This window comes from Numida meleagris, chromosome 3 (genome assembly GCF_002078875.1).
Source record: "Numida meleagris isolate 19003 breed g44 Domestic line chromosome 3, NumMel1.0, whole genome shotgun sequence".
Lineage (NCBI taxonomy): Eukaryota > Metazoa > Chordata > Aves > Galliformes > Numididae > Numida > Numida meleagris.
Window position 1 is genome coordinate 66,451,439 of NC_034411.1, and position 23,862 is coordinate 66,475,300.

At 43.9% G+C, this 23,862-nt stretch overlaps 1 protein-coding gene across 1 annotated transcript in view; it reads left to right on the top strand.

Moving 5' to 3' along the window:
* METTL24 (methyltransferase like 24) overlaps positions 904 to 23,862 on the top strand; it is a 44,635-nt gene continuing 21,676 nt past the window's right edge. The window contains exons 1-3 of the mRNA XM_021392033.1: positions 904 to 1,164; positions 17,786 to 17,884; positions 20,458 to 20,597. Coding sequence (XP_021247708.1) covers positions 904 to 1,164; positions 17,786 to 17,884; positions 20,458 to 20,597 — 500 coding nt within the window. The remainder of the gene's footprint in view (positions 1,165 to 17,785; positions 17,885 to 20,457; positions 20,598 to 23,862) is intronic.

Below are 23,862 nucleotides of genomic sequence, written 5' to 3' on the forward strand. Positions count from 1 at the left end.
TAAAAGAGACGGGGGAGAGCAACGAAACGTTCAATAGCTGGTTAAAATACAAAAGCAAGAAGAAAACATCAAGTAGAATTCACAGTGTTCTTTATCAGGGTGGCTTTCAGCAGCATCCTCCCAAAGTGCATTAACCAGCGCTGTAGGAGGGGAATCGTAGAACTGTAGAATCACCAAGGTTGGAAAAGACCTCCAGGATCATCTAGTCCGACTGTCCACCTGTCACCAATATTTCCCCACTAACCCACGTCCGTTAGTACAACATCTAAATGTCTCTTGAACAGAGATGGTGACTCCACCACCTCCCTGGGCAGCCTGTTCCAGTACCTGACCACTCTTCTGGAAAAGAAATTTTTCCTAATATCCAACCTGAACCTCTCCTGAGACCTGCGCAAGGCAAGCACTGCAGTCAGAGCTCGGTGGTGACAAGGGGCTGGATTCAGGGCTGGAGCTTTCTGTCCAAGCTGTACAACCACACCAGAACAGCAAACGAACCTTTGACACTAGATACAGGAAAGCCTTTTGTTTTCTGTCCGGATTTATTTATTTGAATACACTTTCTTCAAGCTTCAAAGTCCCAATTTCTCAAGGTTTAAACTCTGACAGAGTTTTAAAGTCGGTTCGGGATCTCCCCACTCTTCGAGCCTTGCCCTTCACGCTCCTGTCCTTAAGACAGCCGTACCGCCTGTCTTCCAGCCCCGCTCCCGGCCCCTCGCACCCGCTGTGCTGCCACCCGCCCCCGCCCGGCCCGCAGCCGCCGGCCCCTTCCTCCGACGGGCCGCGGCGCGCGGGGGGCAGCGCGGCCCCTCCCCGGCCGGCCCTGCTCGGGGCGGGGTTTCCACACTTTTCAGGCCGGCCGCGGGCGCGGCCCGCCGGCGGCATGAGCCCTGCGGCGGGGCCGCGATGCCCAAGGAGCGGCCGCTGTGGCGGGGCGCGGCCTTTCGCCTCTGCGTGCTTTCGGCCGCGCTGCTGCTCTGCCTGCAGCTGGGCATGCGGCGCTCCTGGTGCTCGGAGGAGAAGCCCCGGCTACCCGCCGTGGCGGCGTCGGGGCGAGGGGTGCCCCCGCCCCGCGGCACAGCGGTGGCCCCGGGGCGGCGGCGGGTGACCTACGTGCGAAGCGGGCGGCGGGGCGGCCGGCCCGGCTGCTGCCCCCCGGGCAGGAAGGTAGGGCTGGGCCGGGCGGGGGGCCTGGGGCAGCCCCGGCTCACAGGTGCGGCGCCTGGTTTCTGGCAGGAGCGAGAGGATTGGGATGCTTGTTATGGGGTGTTCTTGGCAGCCTTGCTGTCAGGGGTGATGCTTTGTGTGGAGCTGTGTGCTTAGGGAAGGTGGAACGGCCCTGTGGGAATCCCACTGCTTTTCCCTAGAGCTGGGACCTGGGCAGAGTGAATAGCTGCTGCTGCTACCTTAACAAGTCTAAAGCCACAGACTTCTGTGGAGTGGGCCATGCGTGGTGCTATTGTTGAACTGAAGCTTATTTAAAGCTGAGGTGATCACTGAGATGTGAGATGGTTTGAATTCAGAATTTCTCTTGTTTTGCCTCATCCTTCATGGGGAGCTGTGTTGGAAGGGGCAAACTGCTGGTTCTGCCCCAGCTTTCCTGGAAGATTTGGGAGGTGAAATGATTGAATGCCATATTCCTCCAGTGCTGGCAGCGATGATGAAGATGTTGTCATGGGGTGACATTGTTTGAGGCTCAGGGGAGACCTTATTGCTCTCTACAGCTCCCTGAAGGGAAGTTGTGGCGAGTGGGAGTCAGCCTCTTCTCCTGGGTAACAGTGATAAGACAAGAAGAAATGACATCAAGTTACGCCAGAGTAGCTTCAGGTTGGGTGTTAGGAAAAATTTCTTCTTCAAAAGAATGGTGAGGCACTGGCACAGGCTGCTCAGGGAGGTGGCGGAGTCACCATCCCTGGAGGTGTTCAACAAATGTGGAGATGTGGCACTGAGGGATGTGGTTAGTGGGCATGATGGGAATGGGCTGATGGTTGGACTAGATGGTCTTAGTCTTTTCCAGCCTTAACGATTCTGTGATTCTGTAAGGACTGCTGGCTTCGCAGTGTGCTGTGGTGTTGACACCTGGTTGAAGCACCTGGGTCTTGCAGCGTCAGTTCTTCTGATTTTGTGGTCGAGGCTGAGTTACTTGATATTCCCGCAACATCTAGCTTTTGAGTGATTTTAATTCCAGAGAAGCTGTTGGTGCCTCATCCCTGGAGGCACTCCAGGCCAGGTTGGATGGGGGCCCTGGGCAGCCTGAGCTGGGGGGTGGCAGCCCTGCCCACTGCAGGGGGTTGGGGCTGGGTGGGCTTTGAGGTCCCTTCTAACCTGAGCTGTTCTGTGATTCTAATTACGGAATGACTTCAGCATTCGTTTGAAAAACAATTGTGGTCATGTGAATTCGGGTAGTTTCTTGAAAACATGCACTAAGCATGGCATCGAACGCAGGAGACCAAAGTAAAGCGTACCCTAAACCGACGTTACTATTTTTTGAGGAAATCCTGAGGGAGAACCAGCAATATGAGAGTGCTCATCACGTGGCTGTTCACATCAGCATCCTTCCAGCCATGCAGAAAGACACCTGGCCAGGACACAGAGATTTGGGCCAGGGAAGAGGGATGGAGCCCCAAGCGCAAGGGCCAGGCAGCTCAGCTGTGCCAGGGTGGGATTGCATTTTACTACAGGTTTTAGATGCTTTTGTGTCTTCTGTCTGTCCACAAAGCACTGTCAGTCCATTTCTAAAGTCTGCAGAGGCTTTCAGGAGTGTTCTTCCTCCACTGGTGGTTTTGTTGCTGTTGTTGGAATATGTTGTGTTGTGTGAGCCAGCAGGATGGCAGTAATAAAAAATCAGCAAGAGCCAGCTTTGCTCTGTTTCCTCAGAGCCGTTTCATTATAACTCTGCTTCCACTTACGTCTCTGGCATAAAACAAAACACCAATGAACAGAATGTTTCCATAGGTCTAGTTGAATATTTTATTTTCTGCCCATATAAAAGAAATTGTAGTGATGTACAGAGAAATTATTTGTTGACTACTTGGAAGCATGTTAAAGCTTTCTGCAGCAGAACTGTAGTCAAGCAAACAGCACCAAAAGGGAGGAAAACCGTTCCCAGGTAGGGTGGGAAGGATGGGAATTTGCCTGTAAAATGGTCCTTGTGTCTGCAGGAAATGGCTGGTATAAATGTGCTTTATTTGTGATCACTGATAAATTTGTGTCAGTGGGGAGAGTGACTGCATGGCAGATGGAAGGGTTTTGCCATCGAGGTTACGTGTGTCTGTTCCTTAGCACCTGGCGTGCACATATGAAAAATGCTAATTGAAAGCCACGGGGAATAAGGTCACCGAAAACCAGATGCTGTTGGTCTTGCTGGCAACTGGTAGTCAAAAATTGATAGAGTAAGGGGGAATTGCTTTTAAACTAGAAGAGCAGAGATCTAGGTTAGATGATAGGAAGAAATTCTTTACTCAGAAGGTGATGAGGCAGTGGCACAGGCTGCCCAGAGAAGCTGTGGGTGCTCCATCCCTGGAGGCTCTCAAGGCCAGGTTGGATGAGGCCCTGGGCAGCCTGAGCTGGGGGGTGGCAGCCCTGCTCATGGCTGGGGTTGGGGCTGGGTGGGCTTTGAGGTCCCCTCCAACCTGAATCATTCTGTGACATGGTCAGCAGATGATGGTCATCTGAAAAACGGGAAGAATTACATGATGTGCTGCAAATGTAAAGCAAATGGTAGCTTGTAATCCCATTTGTAGTTTGGGCGGAGTGCTTACAACTGTGTTGTTGATAATAAAATGACCAAATATGTTTATAAAATGACTCTGTGTTCTGCTTGTGTTAAATGTTGGTATGGGAATACACGGAGCAGATAGCAAAACTCCAGCTATATGTAAGCAGTTAGAGTTCTGATGTGTACCTGCTCGTGCAGTAGGTATTGGTGAGATCTGCATCCACGTAGTGCTGCAGGCATGGGAGGGAAGTTTTAAAATGTTATTGCTGGCTGTGATAATTAAAAAAATAAAGTATGTGGAATTTTAAATTACTGAAAATTCTTAGCACCGTGGTTGCAGAAATAAGTTATGGTAGGCTCTTGTGTTTTGAAATGGTGGGGTGGAAGAGGGCTTTTCCATGAGTCTGGTTAGGAGGAGTTGGATTTACTTGACTTCTGGGCAGATTTATTTCCGTGTAGGAGGAGAAGAAAAGTAGTTTTGCATGGTGCAGTGCAGTTACGCACAAAAAGCAAACAACAACAACAAAAAACCCATCAGATTTTAGTCTGGGCAGATGTTTTATGTTCCTGCAGTTCTGCTTGCTGAAGCTAGCAGTCTCAGAGTCTCTCTCCTAAAAACTGAAGTTTGACTTGTTGTGTTCTGCCCGGGTTTAGCTGGGTTTTGCAGTCCAGGATTCCCAGAATGTGGGCTTGGTGTAATGCTTCTATCCCTGGGCTGTAGCCATAGGTGTATTTTCTGGAAGTGTGCCTTCTATGAGACTAGAAGCAAAGTACTAAATTTAGTTTCAAAACTGTAGTATTGCCTGTATATTTCTTTGTCTCTTGGAGCTATTTCAAAGGTGGGAAGTACAGGACCTATGTACCCAAGTGAACCTGATGTCATTTTGGATGCTCTTTCACATCGGTGGATATAAAAATATTTGCCTTCAGTGACTGAAATCTCAGAGTTAGGTTTTGCTGCCTGGGACTATGTTCATTTTATTTAGGACTGTAATGTATTTTGAAACATGAAGCATCATTGCCTAAAACAGAACAGTTATGTGAGATGAATTTTTACAGGTATTACTTGTATGCATTTGTATTTTGATTCTTCATAAATGTAGGCTAATTCATTTCTGCTGTTGTCTGTTGGTTTGCTTTTTTTGTTGTTTTCCCCTGTAAATAGAAACTATTTCCCAGAGGCTACTGCTTCTCTGCAGTAACGACTGCTATGGTCTTGTCTTTAATGCAATTTTGTCTGCAAAGTGGTGGGGAATAAGTGGTTTATACGTTGTTTGGTAGTAACTAGTATGGCAGGTTCGAAATGACTTCATGCGATTTAGCATTACATTCATGCTAAAACTTTTCTTTAAAGCTATGTTTTATTTTTACTTTGAAAGAGGTCTTTTCCAACCTTTATGATTCTATAATGCCACTTTCAGTGATTTGTAGGGTTTCCGTAAAGAGTCTTTTTGAATTCTACAAATCTGATAAGCAAATGTATTCAATGTTTTCATGGTCTGCTTGTATGTATATTGTCTTCATGCTGACTTCTTTAAAAATCTATACAACTTTGGATGCTGCTTGAACAGAGAGTTACTCTGCATCTTGATGAGCAAGAGCCAAAAGTCTTGAAGAAAACTTGAGAAACTTCAGAATGAGAAAACTTGTTCCAAAGTCAAATATATCTGTCTGTCAGAGAGTGAATAATGTCTTAGCTTTTACAAATGTGAATCACAGCTATGATTTGGTTACAGAAAAGGAGTGTGATGCTGAAGAGCTGGGTATTATTTATCTTTTGAGCGTGGTTAGTTCTGGACTCTTCCAAGCTGGAGAGAGCCTCAGTGAGAGGGAAGAGATGTGAAGTACAGGAAAGACCTGTAAGGGAAGCCTGAAAGAGCCAGGACTTGCTTTAAACAGGAAAAAAAAAAAAAAAAGTAGGTTACAAGAGGCGTGTGCTAAACTTGTCCAACTGAAAAAGAATCTTTTTTTTTTTTTTGGAAGGGCATAATGACCAATTGTTCTGTAGGTCCACTGCAAGTGGGACAAGAAGTAACTGGTTTCATTTTCAGGCAAGATATTAGGAAAATATTTTAACTTTCCAGCTGGGTAAGCAAAGGAAAGGCTCACAGAAACAGCGTGAACTTTGGTGAGACGTAAGAGCAAAGGTCTTAATTGTGCTGCAAGGCACAGAGGTAGAGCTGAGTCAGTCTCCTGGGGTCGTTTCCACATTTACCTGCTCTGCAATTAGCGAAGCAGTCTGGCAGGCAGAATGTGATTATCCAAACTGGAATTTAGCCTGAACAACCATCTAATGTCAATACAATAAAAAGTGGTAACGGGGTCTTTAAAGACCGTAAGTGGTCATTGCTCTGGCTTAATCCCTCGCTAGAGAGACCAGACTCCACCATAATTGTCCTGCGCTGATTGAGTAGCCCCAGAGGAAGGAACGTTAGTCGACAACTTCTTTCCTCCGGTGCTTGGAGGTCTCTTACCAAAGATAAACTGACCCGAAATTGCTTAGCGTGAGAGATTAGCGCGAAGTAGCGGTTTATGGCTTCAGGCCATTAGTACCTGGGGAACAGCTGCGAGAGCCTTCGTTTTTGTTCAGCTGTTCAGGCAAATGGCACAGACTGGGAGGGTTTGGAAGAAAACAGCAAAATAGGAAACTTTTATCGATAGCAGTTTTCAACAGCAGGCAATCACATCTCGGGAGTGCCAGCTAGCTGCTGCTGCGTGGAGGCTGCTGAGGGCCGCAAAGGTACCCAAGCGTGGAGATCCTTCCCAAAGTCTTCAAAAAAGAGCAGTGCTTCTGGCTTTTTCAGCTGCAAATGAAGTGTGTTTATAGTAGACGGCAAAGAGGAGATGATCATCTTATTTCTCATGATGATGTCACTTTTGAGGTAAAGGATCATGAGAATAACCTTGATTCCTACATGCTTTTTATTGCCTAAATATTTGTCCTCCATGAATTTTTGAGAAGCAGCTGGCAAATGTTATCTTTCAGAAAGTCATTACAGCTTTATGAGATCTAATTATATCCAACAATACAGATTTCTTTCAAATACTGATTCAATGTTTTCTTTCTTCTGTAGGGAGAATAACTTTTCCTAGATAGCTGTGGCACAGAAAAGGTGTGGTTTTTTCTTTTTTTTTTAAATAACTTCACTGTAAGGACGTAACATGGAAGTAGCAATTTCTCCTGCTAATTTCTTGTTACGGAATTAGCTGTTTTGACAGTTGCTCCGGCTTTTTCTTCAGCTAAGCATAATATATGGGCCTGATGTAGAAAGTGAGACTGTCATGACCGTGGTAGCAAGTGTAGGAACAAAACCATACTGACCCAATCCTTCTTGCTGTTCTTAATCTGAAGCTTGTGGGGGTTTCATCCCAATGTGTTGTCAACTCCTGTCTACATTACCCATCCAGGCAGGCCGTTAGCAGAGCTGGGCATGGTCGTTGCTCATGTGCCGGATGTCTCTTTTAAGCCACTTCTTCTGAACTGCAGGTGCAGTTCTGGTTGAAGTCCATGGTGGATGTTTGGTATGAAACCAGAGCAAAGCTCAGCAGACCATGATGGGGGCTGTGGTACTGAAAAATCCAGGGGTGGTGAAGAGTAAAACCTTGTAACAGCTTTGGCTGTTGCAGGCCATGGTGTCTTCTTCCTGCAGCCTTAGCAAACCACCATGGTGAGGGGTGAAGGGGAGGCCTCAACAACTCCCACTGGTTTTCCTCCATGTAGGAGGGGCAGCGGAGGGCTCAACATCTCCACTGAGCCTCTATTGATGTAAGTGATGGAGTGTAGGACCTGGGGCTGTTTTGTGTTCCAGTGATACCAGCATGTGGCAGTGATGGCTGTGACAGCACAGCTTAGATAGAAGTCTTAACTCATCAGTGATGAAGTCTGTGCAAACCACCGCTAAGCTTCGTGGCACCTACAGTGTGCCTCTCCTATTCCTTGTTCGAATGTTAACTCAGAAATCTGTTTGTCTTGGACAGCTGCTCGGCAGTCCTGAGCTGTGTGCTGTGCATGAGTCATTGAACCAACCTGAGTGTTTTTGTAGCTGGTAGAAACACAGCAAGGTACTTTCGTGTGTGATGGAACATTGTCCAGTCTGTGGAAGTCTAAGATCAAACGCAATTCAATTCAGTGAAACAGCTAAAAAGGGGAAAGATAATAAATATTTGTACTTTTTTATTTTCTGTTTTTTATTGTGGTACAGTATGTATATGCTGGAACTTGTTACATTGCATTACTCGCTCTGATGTTGTTGGTGTTCATGTTCCTATATACAGAAGTGACAGGGTGACAGGCTGTCCTGTTTTGAGTAAGCAGATTTCTGAGTGTAATGGAAACTGTGTGCGAATCAATTGAAGCCCTGGGTGACACAAACAGCTGCTGCGATTTTGAGTTCACTCTTGTGATAATACCACAGTCCACAGCGGGAGATGGCTGCAGCATTTCCAGCTGCTTATGCAGTCGTGAATGGAAGATGCTGGATCCTATGAAATGGACGTGTGTGTTCCCCTTGCCTGATCTCTTTCTGTCCTGTCTCTGTCAGCCTTTCTACCAGATCTGCTGTTGGCGTAGACTCCAGCTGCTGCTTGCTCAGACCTCGTCATCAGGGATGATGGGGTCATCGGGGATAATGGGGTGGCTGCGGGTGACTGCTGACCTCACAGAGTGCAGATCACAAGTCCTGGACCTGAAAGCTCTCTGGCTCTGTGAGAAAATCTTGATGGTTTTATTTATTTATTTTGCAGCATTTAAAAACTAATCATATAATTTATGTCCTCCATGACACGTTTGTAAATACAATAAATAAACCTTTACTTGTGTCTTTGTGTAATGATAAATGCAGTAGTTCAGCAACTGTTACCATGTGTACAGAAGTCTCGTTTATTACCAAAGTCTTCCCCATGTGTTCTACAGATGGGAAGAAAGTGGCTTTGCAGTGCTCTTTGAAATTTGGTAGCAGAGAGCTGTCTTGTTTTTACAAAACCCAAATCTGAGAGACGCTTGGGAGGATCCATCTGCCTTAGATTTAGATGCAGAATCTCTGGTCTTATATACTTGTTGAGGAAAGAGCTAACCACGAGCTTGTTTAACAAGGGACCTGCTCACATTTGCTTCGGGTTCCACCCTCTGGTAGATTTGGGGTGCAGCTTTTGGTGCATTGCTGTTTTACTTTCTGGAAGTGACAAAATCCTGAATGGTTTCCAGGACGGATCTTACGGCTCCTGCAGACTAGAGGAGTGGAACACTCTGCCCTTCTTGGGGTGTGAAAAACAAAGCCTGCAGAGGTTCTCAAGAAAAGGCCTTTGATGAGCCAGTTAGGTAATGTATCTCTTGGGGATATCCACAAAATACTGGATGCTCAGTGTTCTTAGAATTGATTTTGATGAGGTGAGAAGTCATGTGCTTTTTTTTGTTTGCTTTGTGACAGGCTAGGAAAAATTAATCTAGACAGAAAGTAAGCAAAGAAGAACATGTTGATGATGTATCAGGGGATAGAAGTGGCTGGGAAATAGGTGCAGATGGAACAATGTTAGAGCCACTGAGCGCAGACACCCTAGCATCACCCTCACTGCTTTAACATCCTCCTGGCCCTGTCCATTCCCAGCTCTCTTCCCCATTCCTCTTGTAACTTGCTAAGCCAAATAATTAACTGGGAGCTTGCAAGCTGGTGACCTTTATTTAGCATCCTCTTTCATATTTTACAAAGAGACAGTGTTTGAAATGCTAGAGGGAAGAGATGGCAATGTCTACTGATACAGCATGTAATCTAAAATATTTTCTTGCCACTTAAAGGCCTAAAATGATAAGAATTGATTGAGTTCCTTCTTGCAGAGTTAGCAGCACTTGTGGATGGAGATCTTAAAAAAAAAAAAAAAAAAAAAAGCCACAAAGAAATGATAAAATTTGTTAGTTCTGATGTGTCTTAGTTTGGTCTTTGCTCATTTATGTTCTACAGCACTGGAAATTTCAAAGAAAGTGAACTTTGCTTCATCTTGAATAAGGCAGGGTAGTAGTCTCTTGTTCATTTTCCCTCACTCTTTTGAGAAAATTAAATGAGAAGCAATTATGTGTCAATTTGCTGCTGCTGAGCTGATACGTTTCTCCTTAGTTAGATGTCTTGATTAATGGTTTGATCTTGTAATTGTTACTCATTATGAAATCCATGGGAATTCTGGGTACATCAGGAGTTCATGCTGAAACTGTGTAGCTGATTAGCGCTATGTTCTGTGCAGTGTTTAGAATTGGTGATAAGACATTGGAAAATCTCCGTTGCTGAAAAGAATGGTGCAAATTTGCCCAAGCGCATCTTCCATGAGCCTGTGGTATGTGGGTCTATGCCTACTTATCTTGAACAAAAAATATTCAAAATCTTGTGCTTTGAAAGAAGCTTGATTTCCTTCTTTATAAATTGGGAAATAAAAGTGAAATCTTAAATTTAAACCCCTAGCAACTGGTAAGCCAGTTCTCATTCCTTTTCTAGGTAGAGGGAACTCATTGCCCAGTGCATGGCCTTGCTTTCTTTAAAAGACTTTAATATAGACTACTCTCCATTGTCTGGAGCTATAATCACATTAAAAACAAGGAAAAGAAAATGTAGACATTTTAAAGCTAATGTGCACTTCATTCTAGGGAGCTCCGTTATCTTGTTTTATTAACTAAGACATGCATAAAATAAGAAGCTGTTGAAGACAGAAGTGAAGTTGGGCTGTTAGTCTTCCCTGGCTGCCCAGTATGATCAAGTGAACTGGTTGAGAGACAGAAGCCCTTACGTCCCTGTCATATCTGTCTGTCTGCCTTGTTCAAGGTTTTACGCTGTGAAATCTACATGCCTGCAGGAGTCCTGCAGCTTTTCAGTTTACCCGCTTTTAAGAATTAATGTTTACTTTATCATGTTACAGATGTCCAGTTCTAGCTTGTTCCCTCTCCTTCTCCCTAGGTGCAGAAGACCCTTGTTACCAGTAGGAGCAGGACCTGTGTTTTGCTTATGGCCATGGTGCCTCTCATATTTTTTGACTGAAATTCAGTGATGAATTCAGGGCCGTACAGATCTACTGATCTTCCACTGCTGTGGATGCATTGGCGCTATAGGCTGCTGGTGAAGGAATTTTCTGATACTCCGAATTGCTCTTTAGTTTGGGAAGTGAGTGGATCCCTTCCTTTTAGACATTTACTCTCCACTTGGAAGAGGGAGAAAGCTGTGCAAGTGTGAAACACTTATTCCTGTGGAAGGGTTTTTACTTTAAATCACTTTTTTTTTTTTGGCCCGTTCTTAGCCTCAGGCAAAGCCTGCTGAAGCCAGTGCATAGGCTGCTAGAGACATCCCAATCTTTACATCGTGGTTAGAGTGCTGGAATTTGCACAAAATAAACTCGGCTTATCTAGCTAGCTGAATATTTACTGATAAAGTCTGTTTGTTGTGGGTGGTGTTTTGAATATTGAGATGAAGCCAGTCTAGGGGAAAATAGCTCTTTTTTTTTTTCTCCTCTGTTGTATGGTTTATGACACCTCTCGTATTTTCTCAAGCAAAGAATTTCCTTTAAAGCGGTTAAGCATACTGATTGAAACCCCAGTCTTTGCTCTGCTTTGCAAAAGTCTGAATGTGACAAGCAGTGGCCAGTGATTGCTGTATCTGTTCCTGGGTCTCCTTATCCTTAAGTGCTGGCACGTAGACGCTGCAGATAATTCAGTTGATTAAGTATTAGACTATTAGACTGCTTAAGCAGTTTTGAGAATTTGCCTCCATAAATTTCAGACAGTTCTAGCTCCTGGTCTCATCTCCATCAGATGAGTTACTACTCTGTCGGCTGCTGGATAGTGCTGGAATTCTGCTGCCTGATTTATTATGGTTTTTCTTTTTTTTCCCACTGTAACAAAGTCCCAATTGCTATGCTATGTAACGAATAAATTAGATGCGGCACTTCCTGAATTTGTAAGTGCCTACACAATGACATTGTGGCTGGTGCTCTGGAAGCTTTCTGTCAGCTCCGGGCCTGCTCCCTGCCTGCTGCAGGTGTGTGACCGGAGCCTGGGTCTGCCACTGGGTTTACAGGGGGCTGGCAAGCTGCTTCCCAGCACCCGTGTCCTGCTGAAGCCAGGGGTTCAAGCTGAATTCAGTGGAGCATTAGTCACTCAGTCCTCAATACATCCAGGCCTGCCTTGTTAGTTTTGGAAAGGCCTCTTTCCCAAAGCCATCTCCTAATTTTTTGAGCAGTATAAATGTTGTTAGTTAATGGTGGTGCCAAGCATCTTTTTTTTCTTCTTATTTTTCTTTCTTTTTCTCCCCCAATGCATGCTTTTTATATGAGGTGCATGTTTTAGTGGGAATGCCCAAAGTTAAAAGCAGAGCCTGAGAGAGCGTGGGCTGTGCCCTGGGGCATGTGCTGGCCTCCTCAGTGCACTGTGGGAGATGCAGGCCTTGCCAGGCCTGGGGCATTTACAGAACACAGGAGTTGTACTTTGGGTGCAAGCTCCAGACCTGGGAAGTGAGTGATGCTGGTGGGCTATCGATCTAAGCCGTGGGGTGACGCTCAGAGCTGCCTGTGGGCTCTGCCACCAGAAGCAGTGTTAGCAGCGCCCTGTAGGAGGGGATGGTGCCCAGTAGGTGGGGGAGAGCCAGGTGCATCTTAGAGCGTCCCTCTTCAGTACTATAAAGCACACCCAACCTGGCATATGGACACCTCTGGGTATTAAAACTCTTCATGCGCAAGTTGTGTCAAAACCCCCTTTAAATTTAAGACATCTCCTTATTAATGCAGAAAGCACTTCTGTCACATTGCCATTTTCCATCAGCAGGATTTAATTTCATAAGTAGCCTTGCTGCAGGGGAGAACCTGCCTCTATTAATTAGATTGCTTGCTCATCATGGTGCAAGACTTTGTTCCTCAGCATGATGTTCCATGGTCAAGTCTCAGGATAATGCACATCAGTCTGATGGCACTGGGGCCGGTCTGTGGGAGGGACCCTGTATGCAGTCAACTTGTTGCACAGCGTGCAGCTGGTACCTACAGGGAACAGAGCAATTCCTCTGTGATTGGGTACAGAGCAATTCCAACTGTGTGCCTGCCTGTAGTGCTGTCAGAGGTACCTCTGCTCCAAAAAGTAAAAGGAATGAAGATAGAAGTAGGGAATTAGGAAGGTTTTCTTTATGAATTCTTTACAGTTCATTATGGAGCTCTTGCAGCTCCATAATCCTCTTGCAGTTCACTGTTGGAATGGAAATTCTCAATTTCAATGGCTGCAGAATCAGATGCCAGCTGTGCTTGCCTGCGACACTTACCATACTTCATGCTTCAGGTGACGTTTCTGTACAGTGGTTTCCTTGGTGAAAAGCTCATGTTTAAGAAAGCCAAACTGCAAAGAAAAATAGAAAATACTAATATTAAAAAAAAAAAACAAGGTAGTTTAGACATGCAGCTGTGCTAGAAATTCACTCAGCCTTAAATGTGAGTCACAGTCACTTTGGAAGCCTGTATTTTAAATTACAGCTTACTGAACCTGCACTAAACCAACTACTTCTATGTTAATGATATAGAGGTAGTATATTTATGCAGTTGTACCTCTTGTGAACCTTTAGTATAATGCTGATTACCATTTAATGAAAGGGAAACTTTCCCAAGGGTCTCTCTTAAGGAGGTCTGTGCTGAGGCTGAGATGTGCTTGTTCTTTCCGATGAACACACCTGCTTTGAGGTGTTTTTTTTTTTTGTGTGTGTGTGTGCCACATCTTGCTGCTCCAAATATAAGACGTTTTGAGCTATTCAGCCTTACTGAAGAATAAAGTGCAATGAAGCATTAGGTCAGACTCGCAACTAAAGAGTGGACACAGCCCTGTAAAATAAAAGACTGTAAGATTTTTTTTTTTGTATGTCTGAGGGTCTGATCTGGGCTTCCTCATCTCTGATGTTAAGTGTCTGTGGTGTGCATTCATCTTAGCCAGTCCTCTACACTGCCTTTGCAGTTAATGGAAAGAAATGAAGGTTTCCAGTGTGTGATTCATCTTTCTTATTTTAGACATCTCTGTAGTGAGATGAATCACACCCCTAAAGAGCCTGTCTGCCTCATCTGTCCTGTCAAATAACAGCTTTCCAGCTGACTGTGGGAGTGTGGTCCCAGGTTGTCCTCACGGCGTGAGTGTTCCTTCACTCCTGGCTCTCCCCTGGAGTCAACCAGCTAATTGCCTCTGAGAATGTGGGAGTTCATCAGGGATCATTTGCTGCTGCAAGAGCTACTCTGCTGTCAGTGTGAGGAGCAGTGCACCAGGTTTGGCTGCCCTCACCTTCAGCTGCCCTCCCACACATCTCAGCAGGCTTTGCTTTGCTGGGTACACATCTGCAAATGCTGACACATGCCATACAGCCAGCACTCTGCTGGGCTGCCACACAATGCTTTCACTGCTCAAGGAACACATGAATGAAAACGCCAAAACCCACAAAACTGTGTGCTCAGGGGCTTCAGAGAGAGCCCGAAGAAGATGCCCCAATCCTGTCAGTCATGTCTAGGGGCAGTCTTCCCTAGCTTTCAGGAATGTGATTCACTAAATACACGTTTGCTTTGTAATTATCTGACATTTTGCAGTTTGAATCCTACCCGTTGCATCTTAAGAGAATTTAAAAAACCTGTAAAGTTTCACTCAAGAGCAAAATCTGTTCAGCTGTACCCTTCCAAAAGGGGCAGACGTAGTGATTTGCAAGGTAAAGCCGGAACAGCTAGAGATGGAGAAGTGTATGTCACTTGTTTCTATGGCTAGCAAATATTTATAGTTATTGATAGAGTTTATTGCCACAAGTGCTTTTCATTTGTGTTTGGTTCTGCCTCAAATGTTAAAAAAAACGAACAAACAGACAAACTACAAACAACTATTGTTGCTGTCTGGTATGGGGGGTTTATATTTTTTCCCTCATTTAAGACACCAGTGTAGGTATTGACAAGTCTTTTGTTTCTTCATTGAAAGCAACAGACTTCTTGGCGGGGCACTGGGATTCCAAACTTTCTGTTTATAAACATGGCTAATATTTTAACAGACTGCTAAATAGGAAGGAGACTTAAAGTAGGGAAAAATTAGTTACTGACCTTAAAATAATAATAATAAAACCATGGAAAAATTCCTGACTAATTCCCTTTCAAATTCAAACAGAAGGGAAGGAAAGGACTGGACTGTTTGAATTACTGGACTGAAACTGTACAATTGATCTGGGAAGAATTCCATTATTTATACTGCTGTGTTCAAGTTAATGCTAGAAAAGTGAGAGATTTTGGCAGCCTACAGTTCTACACCTGCAAGTTTGTGATCCCTTTGCACATGCCGATTTAAACTTTTAATCATGATTTCAAATTATTTTTGGACAAGTGATACTCTATATATGCTACAGGTTATTAAGGGGTTATCAGATGAGTGTCACAATGGCTGGTGAGGGAGAAAAGTCTGGAAATAAACAGTCTGCAGGGAAAAGTCGCCACAGATTTTGGCTGGATTGGTCAAAAGCAAATGTCAGTCCATATATGTGAAATAAGTGGAAAAAAATATCAGACCTTCAAGTGGATCTTTAGTTTTCTTTAGAAAGCAACGGCATTGACTTAATGTGGTTATCTCATCTCATGTAAATCTTGGCATCACTCTGGGTAACATCTTTTAGATATCAATTATACATCAGGGAATGAGGAAGTTGGTGTCTGATATTGCTTGTGTTAAAGTCTTTCTGAAGAATGGTTTTCTTGCTAACTTCAGGCAACATACCTATAAATGAAACAAGGTCTGTATAGAGATACTTCAGGATAGTTCAAGGATGTGTTTAAGTGGCATTGTAACTTTCCAGTCATAAACCCGATTTTCCCAAAGCAGCTGGTTCAGAGGGGCCAGGTACCTTTTGTTTGCGGAGTTCAGGGGAACAAACACTGTAGAAGAGGCTGAAAATCCATCAAGGGTTACAGATGGAACAGGGAACGGCGGCTTCAGGAGGGCTTTCGGTCAGGCCTGAGCATGCCCGTACTGCATCGCCAGTGTCAGCAGGTTACCCCCTGCAGGAGACCTGTTTCAAGAGGTGTACTCTGTTTTCATCTCCGTCCACCGTTCCGGATCTTACTGTAATATAACGACTGAACTGCTCGGTGTGTGTGTTCAGCAGGTGTCAGAGCAGATCTCTCAGATGTATTCATTAACAAATGGAAATGAGCTTCTTCATTGCAAGGAGCCAGGGACCAAGGGGGGCATTTCGAAGCTATTCAAAAGCATGGCCATGAATTGGGAGCTCTGTTCTAATATGTCACAGAAGTAGCATTTGTGTGGTGCTCCTAAATGTAAAGAGCTATAGAAAAGGTTGTTTTTTTTTTTTTTGTGTGTGTATTAAACTGACTTAGTAAACCACTGGGCTTTTTATCTTCCTTTTTGTGTGTTTGTTGGTAAGTTTTGGAGACCTACCAGTGGGAAGGCAGTTTGTCATCTTTAAAATTTTAAGCAGCTGAGAGTAAGCCATGGTGGTTCTCTGATACTGCACTTGTCAGAAAAAGAACCGTACTCGTGTGATTAATTAAAAGGGTTTTTTTTTCTTTTTCTTCTCTGTTCTCACAATGGCTGCCCTGTAATTCTGCTACCTAATGAGGTACTTCTCATACAAATAGATTGCAGAATAACTGGGTTCAGATGTTTAGGTGTCTGGGGTTTCTTTTGCTTGAAAATGATTGTCAGCCTTCATTTTCTTTTCAGCTGTCAAGCCTGTTGAAACAACGGCATTCCTGTCATTGCAAGCATTATTCATCCGTGTGAACTGTGACTCATTCTGAAAGATTACACACTTCTGCCTCCCAAGTGTGCACCTATCCTCCTGCTGTGCTTGCTGCTTTCAGGCTGCTGTCTGAAAGCAGTGTCTCGGGGTACATGCTGCTGCAGAGCATTTTGGCTGCCTGGCATTTGGCACGGTGCTGTGCAGAATGTAGGAGCCCCTGGCTATTGCAGGCTTCGGGGTGGGAGATGCTACTTCTATTTCTGGAAAAAAAATCATTAAATATCCTTTTCAACATTTCTTTACAGCAAAACAAAACAATACAAAAAATAAAGAGCTGACCCTGAAGGAACAGTAAACCTCATACAGACCTCCTGGCTGCCATTCACTCCAGCCTGTTTACTTAGGCTGAAAAAATACCAGTTTATAATATCAGCTCAAGGCAAACTCCATCTGGTCTGATGGTCCTCTTTTATCATCTTTGTTTTCTGGTTTTGCCTTCTCTTTTTCTTTCCTGTGTCCCTCCCTGGTGTCAGTGAGAGCTCTGTTGCTATGAGAGCGCATGCCTGGAAGACCTTTTCTGTTCCGCTTTGAGTGGGAAGTGTTTTTTGAAGAAGTGATGGGGTCCCTAAGGTTCAGAGCTGATGGGCCTCATAGGGTGTACAGAGAGCATCCATTACAACTAGTTCCTTGTGGTTATGAAAATGAGGAGATGTAGGGCTAAAGGGAGCCGCGCTGGTATATTTTCTGGGAAAACAAAGAATTCTGGTGTATCTTGTCAGGCAAGTGTGGGGTATGAAGAGGTCTTTTCTCAAAAAAAAGTGAGAAGCTTTATTTTTGAATGAGTCTAGATTTTGAAGAAGGAAAGAGATTGGTGGGGTTTCTTTTGGTAATTAGTGTTACGGTACAAACCTTGCTTTCAGTGGACAGGGAGATGAGATAGATGCAAAATACAGGGGAGAATTTTCACTCTTTTTAGACATCCTGCTAGAGGATTTAGATACTCAGAGTTTGGTTTCCCTTGTTCATTTATATAAACCAGTACTTACCTGGGTGTCCCAGAATAATTGTGCTGACACTTGTGTTTTGGATAAAGAGCCATTTTTTTCTGAATTAGCTTCATCTGCTTTTGAAGTTGATTATGATAAATGATACTTGGGTGCTCTTTCACTGTAGTTTGAATGCTACTTTATTCTGGAATAACTTTCAAGTGTAGACAAGCCCCTAGGAAACTTTATTTGAAATGAAATCTCTTTAATTTATTAGCTCTTGCATTTTATGCTTGTACTGAGAAGGCAATACTGTTCCTTTAAGATATTTGTTTTATTTTATTTATGTATTTATTTTTGCTCTGCAGACTGTAAGGTGGCACATCGAACTTCAGCCATGGGCAAGTCCAACTCCTTCCTTGAACTACGAAGCCTTGAGGTTCCTGAAGTACATTAGCACTTCTCAGGTAGGCTTTTATTTCAGTTCTGTCTGATAGTCTGTTTCCCCTCAGATAAGGAATTAAGCTTGCATCAAACTCTTTTTGCAATTGCTTTTGGTTATATAATTTATTTCTAAAGTCGCTCAGCTTCATAGTGATGGTCAACGTGAATGTAAAGATCAAAACACAAGGTAGAAAGTATCCATTATTTCCTGTCAATTCTTTGTAGGAACATCACTTCTGCACAACAACATGTATGATATGTGTATTTATTTCCTATAATAAAAGCAGAAAAAATACTGGGAGGCGACAGTTCTCATGGAGTGGCTGCTTTAGATATTCCGTAATTAACCCTTAAATGCAGATTTAACCACACCGTTGTTTACACCGAAGAGCAGCAAAAAGCCTCAGGTCACCAAAATGTCATTCATAAAAGAATTTCTTTGTAAATGCAATGCTTTCAAAGCTGAGACAGAAGACTCACCTGAAACATGTCTGAAAATATTCTGCTCCGCCCACAGTTGGTACCTGGGAGGGCAGCAGAGCTATCTCTTACCCTCCAGCTTCTGATACCCTTGGCAAAATGGTCAGAAACATGAAGAGGACATCTCTGCCTGGCACTTAGAGGACCAGAGGCAAGACAACACAGCAACAGACCTGTCTGTATAGAGCTGCTTGGTTTACAGTGCAGAAGTTCAGGCTGAGGAGGCACATTAAGCTGAAAACAGCCCTCGTCTCACTGACTTAATGAACAGTGGCAGATGCTGCTAAATTGCACTAGTTGGGGCAAAACCTACAAGGACATCAGTTAGCAGAGAGTTTATTGATTCTGACACAGTAATCAAGAACTTTCATTCCCAGAGTAACTGACCCTGGGGACAAGTGTAAGTGAAAACAAAACAAAACAAAAAAAAAGAAGAAAGAGAGAAACTCTTGTTTCTGACCTGGCAGATGATACAGGATTAACAGCTGAAGGGGGTAGCACCACAGCTGATATGAGCATTTCTGGTACTGGGATTCCGCTTCCGTAGATGAGCGTGGGCACTTGTTATCTTTCTTGCTTATCAAGTGTCAGCTAATTACTCTGCTGAAGTTCAGGCTCCTGCCATAGCACAGAGCAGCTGACATCAGGAGATACTGTGTCAGCAAGTCAAGGTGTGACCAGAGAAAGCTTTTTTTTTGCCAGTATCTGGTGACCAGACAAACCACCTTACGTGTGCTGTTATTTGTGTGATAGCAGTGAGTGGAAGCCCAGAACCAGGGCATGAGCTCAGTACTGTAGCATCTGTAAATCATGCAACAGATGGGTGATGGTGCTAAAGGTAGGGTTCAGGTCTTTTGATTTTAGGTTTCATTTTAATATCAAGAGCTGTTGAAATTGCTCGAAATTCTGAGTGTTGAAATTGCTCATAATACTATGAGTCAATTAAACGACAGCATTGCAGGATCTTTTATTTTTCTGTAGAGGGCACATTATTCTTCCATGTCTTGAAATTAGTGCTTGTTATCACAATGCCGTTTATTCTTTGATTGTTATGTGACTGAAGGGAAATGGGTAGTGGGGTGCAGTGCAAATCATCACTTAAAACTTAGTAAATCCTTAGAGCAGCATGAATAGCTGCTTTATTAGCTTTTATGAATTTTCCATGAGAGCTAGGAGCTAAGCTGGAGTAGGGAAATGGTGATGCAGCTTGTAGTTCTGTGAATGTAATGCTCCAGATAATGATATTTCAGAGCTTAAGCATCCTTAAAAATCAAAGCTTTATTTACTTATTATGAAGCACGTGGTGGAGAGTGTCTACCACAGCAAAGGCTGGATTTCAGCTGTTGTTCTCACCCCTGCTCTTGTCTCTGCTGTCATACTTTCCACCTTTTTTTTTTTTTTTTTTTTTTTTGGCTGCCTGACAGTGCTACCTCCCATCACTGCAGGCGTGGCTGGTGCTGAATTCAGAGAACAACTTCTGTGAGTCACGATAGCCCAGCTGGGCTCCTGCAGGGTCTGTATCCATTCTCCTTTTGCAGTACTTTCATCCTGACTTGAGACTCTTGAAATGTAAGCCAGCAGAGCACAGAAACATATGTCAAGATTCCTCTGTTTAGTTAAGCACTTGCTAAAATCCCTTTGTTATTGGATAGGGGCTGTTGCAAGGTCATGGTTAAATGTTTTTGGGAGATCCAGGACCCTGCAGGTGTGATGTACAGCATACGTTGCAGCGACACTGCCATTGTGATTACAGTATTGAATTGTGACAGGATTTCAACGTGGTTCAGAATGCAGAACCTACAAAATGGTTTGAAAGGGAAAAAAATAAACATTTTAATGCTGTAATTAGCGTCTTGTCAGGAAAACCGATTTCAGGACATAATACTGATGTTTTAATTATTTGCTTTTTAAACTGCGTTGCTCTTTGGGGGATTATGTAAGCCTTGAATTTCACCAAGCAGAACAAACAAGGAAAAAAGTGATCAAGTTTCCATAGCTGTGCATCAGATTGACAAGCAGATTTAAACGAAACTTCTATCCACTCTTTCCCCAGAAGGCAAATTAAAAACAAATTAAAAGGTAAGCCTTAAGATGAAACATTCTTTGATTTCAACAGATTTCATGTGAGCACATGAACCTGAGCAGCCTGAGGGGGAACTCTGAGGTCATGAAGAGGCCCTGGTCAGTCTGTCTTGATGAGAGGTTTAGCCTCATCCACCGGCTCAGAAACAAGCAGTGCCGTCTCTATTCCCTGGGGTAAGTGCTCCATTTAACAGACAGCACATCTTTCTGTGACGCATTCTAGTGTCAAAAAGCCTTATAAATGCAGCACAGGTTGTGGCAAAGCTCTCTTAAAATACTGGCTTTGTTGTGGTGTGTTTATTGTGTGCTGGTGTGTTTCTGTAAGCTCTTTTTAGGGAGAAACCTTTCTGCGGGAGGGTCTTCATTTTCCTTCACTTTTCTGTTAGTATGAAACCAAATTGCCTAATGGCGAGTAGCAAGCGATAGTTCCAGCAGAGGAAGATGGAAATTAGTGAGATAAACTGAGAAGCATACAGCATCTTCCCTGAGCAGAAGTGACTTGCATAATTGCCAGGTACTTCAGCAGCATTGCTTACAAAACTTCATTAACTACCCCTGGGATGAAACTGTACATGTCCATATGAGAGCGTGTTTGCTGAGCGCTTCAGGGGTGATGTGTGCTGAAGTGATAATAATGAAAGCAGTCATTGGCTTTCTTTCAAAATGTTTGTGGTGTGTATGTTGTTTACAACACCTGAGATTGAAGTCATCACTCTTGACAGAACTGCAGCCTATTTCTCTGCCATTAATACCTCTGCCTCCTGGAAGGACAAGGGAGTTGGTTGGGCCTCTGGCCCTTTGCATTGTGCCTCAGTGCAGCAGGAGGGCCGTCAGCAGGACCTGTGGCCACAGTACTGCAGCCCCACACAGCTTTGCTGTCCTGTGAGCCAGCTTTAGGTTGGCGGGGGCTGGAAGTCTTCATCTCCCTTTAGCCAACAAAGGCTAGGTTTATACTGAGCTATGAACTCTTTAGTGAGGAGCTATACCTGTTGAATGTTGCTGCAGCAGATAAGAATGCCACACCCCTTAGGTTGAATTCTATCTACAGAGAACAAATTCCTCTTGAGGAATTTGGGTGTTTTTTGTAATCCATTTCAAATGATGCTTCCTTGGTTTTAATGCAAAATATGGGTTTACATGAGGTTTTTTTTCCCCCCAGTTTTTCCCATTGCTGTGAAAGTTTGGAGAGATGCTATGTTATCTCACGCTTAGGTCCAGATTATACCTGCTCAGCTGCAGTACTGGCACACTGCCTCAGGCTCCTTCTGGTATTCTGCTGGGAGAGGTGGGTGCATTTGGTTGGAAAATTGGGTAAGCTGAGCAACCTTCTGGAGGCAGCTGTAGCTTTCCTTTTAAGTATAGAGGAAGTCTAATGTGACTGCTGACTTTAGGTGTCTTGGCAAAGTACCCACTGTTCAGTGGAATTAATGTAGACGTTACCCTTCAAGTTCTGTGCTCATTAATATTGTACGTGAGCTCGGGGGTTAACGTGCATTTATTGATATTTTTGATATTTTGAATGGTATTTTTGTTGAGTTATCCAGATGCAAGGCAGAGTTGATTTAATCTGTTCTGGAAAATGCAGATTTGACACAAAGTTGACCAGCACTAGGATAACTTGCTGATGGTTTTGAACAAACCTGTTCTAGTGAGCATACTCCAGTACTGCATGTGGAGCTGCTCTTGAAACAGTACAGGGAGCCTGAGTGCCAGATTTTCTGTAGCAATGGCGCAGTAGGCTTAGCAGAGATTGAAGATGATGCTGTCTCTCCCATAAATCATCAGGTACACACGTGCAGTAAATAACCAGCCGTGATGTCTCTCGTGAAATAGCTAAAACGTAAAAAAGAAATATTTGGGGTTAAGGAGGAGTAGTTTTTAATCCTTGAAATTCTTTCTGCAGCCTTTGGAGCTTGTTACTGCATAATTCTTCTGTCAGACTTGCTTCCTTTAGTTTTATGACAGGCAGAAAAATAATTTTGTTCTGAGTAAGACAAAAATCCCCTTTAAATATTTTTGTTATCTCATACACTTCATAAAGAGCAAATGGGGAGCAGCTGCTCTCAACAAAGAACTTCCTTAGCAGAATGGATGGATGGAGGACAAATGTGAAAGTTCAGTGTGAGTGTGACTGGGAATCCTGAATTAAATCCATAGATCATTAGAAATTGATGAAAATTTGCTGCTTAGACGTCGCTTTCATGAATGCTGCAGAGGAGGTTGCTTGTGAATGGGAGTGAGCAGTATCTGTAATTTCTAGACGTTTTTTTAGATGAGCATTAGTGGTTTCCACTACTGGAAGGAAGCAGAGTTTGTGCTTGGGGGCACAATTTCCCAGTGTGATATGTAATTGCAGTGTGCATTAGTGAGCTGTAGTTATTAGCGCTAAATCTGCTTAGATTAAGCTGAGTCTGTTACAAACACAACAGGCAGGCACTCGAGCTGGGATGATATAAATGAATAGGATATTGAAAACGTAGCTGTTGAGGTTTGAAGAGTCTCACTGCAACGCCACTTGAAAACCTATTTTAAGAGGCTCTTAATGTGTCGGGGCTTTAGAATCCAGGCAGGGGATGCCTTTTATTACAAGCTGCGGAACTTTGTTATCTGTCTGCCTTTGAAGGAAAGAAAAAAAAAAAGAAAAAACAACAAGCCTAGAAAGGGAAAGCTGGACCTTAATGTGCATGCTCTTACACCTCTGTCCTGTGGTCCCTTTGGGACCTGGAGCACCACATGGGAGCTGGCCATAGGGATGCAAGTGCTCCTGCCCCTCTGGTGTGGGCCCATCTGCAGGATGCATTTTCTGCTGCTCATAAGGCTCACCTTCACCCCTGCTGCAGGGTCTGTCTGCAACCCTTGTCTCTAGAGACGAGTTCTGTCTTCTCTTCTGCAGGAAAAACAAGCCTGTGTCCCTAGCAGTTTTGATTTATGTTACTGGAGAGAGCAGCTGGTCTGTCCTGATGGCCTCTCTGTTCTTCTGTGACATTTCTTAAGGTCATCTTTTTTTATTTATTTATCTTTTTTAAGTAACACAAAGTCTTTCTTAGGAAGCCTCGTTTGTTTACTTCTCTCGTGCTGTGTTGTCACTTGGCGTGATCACACGTGAGCCTCGCATTTTTCTGATCTTCTGGAGATGACCTTATTTTGTCTTGTAAACATTTGTGATTGATTAGATCTCTCTTCGGGCATAAATTTGAGCTGTTGCCAGAGTGTCAGAAGGTGTACCAGCACCTTCTGTAGTTTGTTCTATTTTGCACCACTTTGCAGTCCTCACGTGAATAACAATCGGCTCAAAGGCAGCCTGAGGCCTGGCTGCATCAGAAGCATCTGGGCCTCTGGATTGCACCAGCTGCAACTGTTAGAAGTGTGTCATGGACGCATGTGTCCATGGGTCGCTGGTAGGCTCATTGCTCTAATGCTCTATTTGTCCCAGACAGTT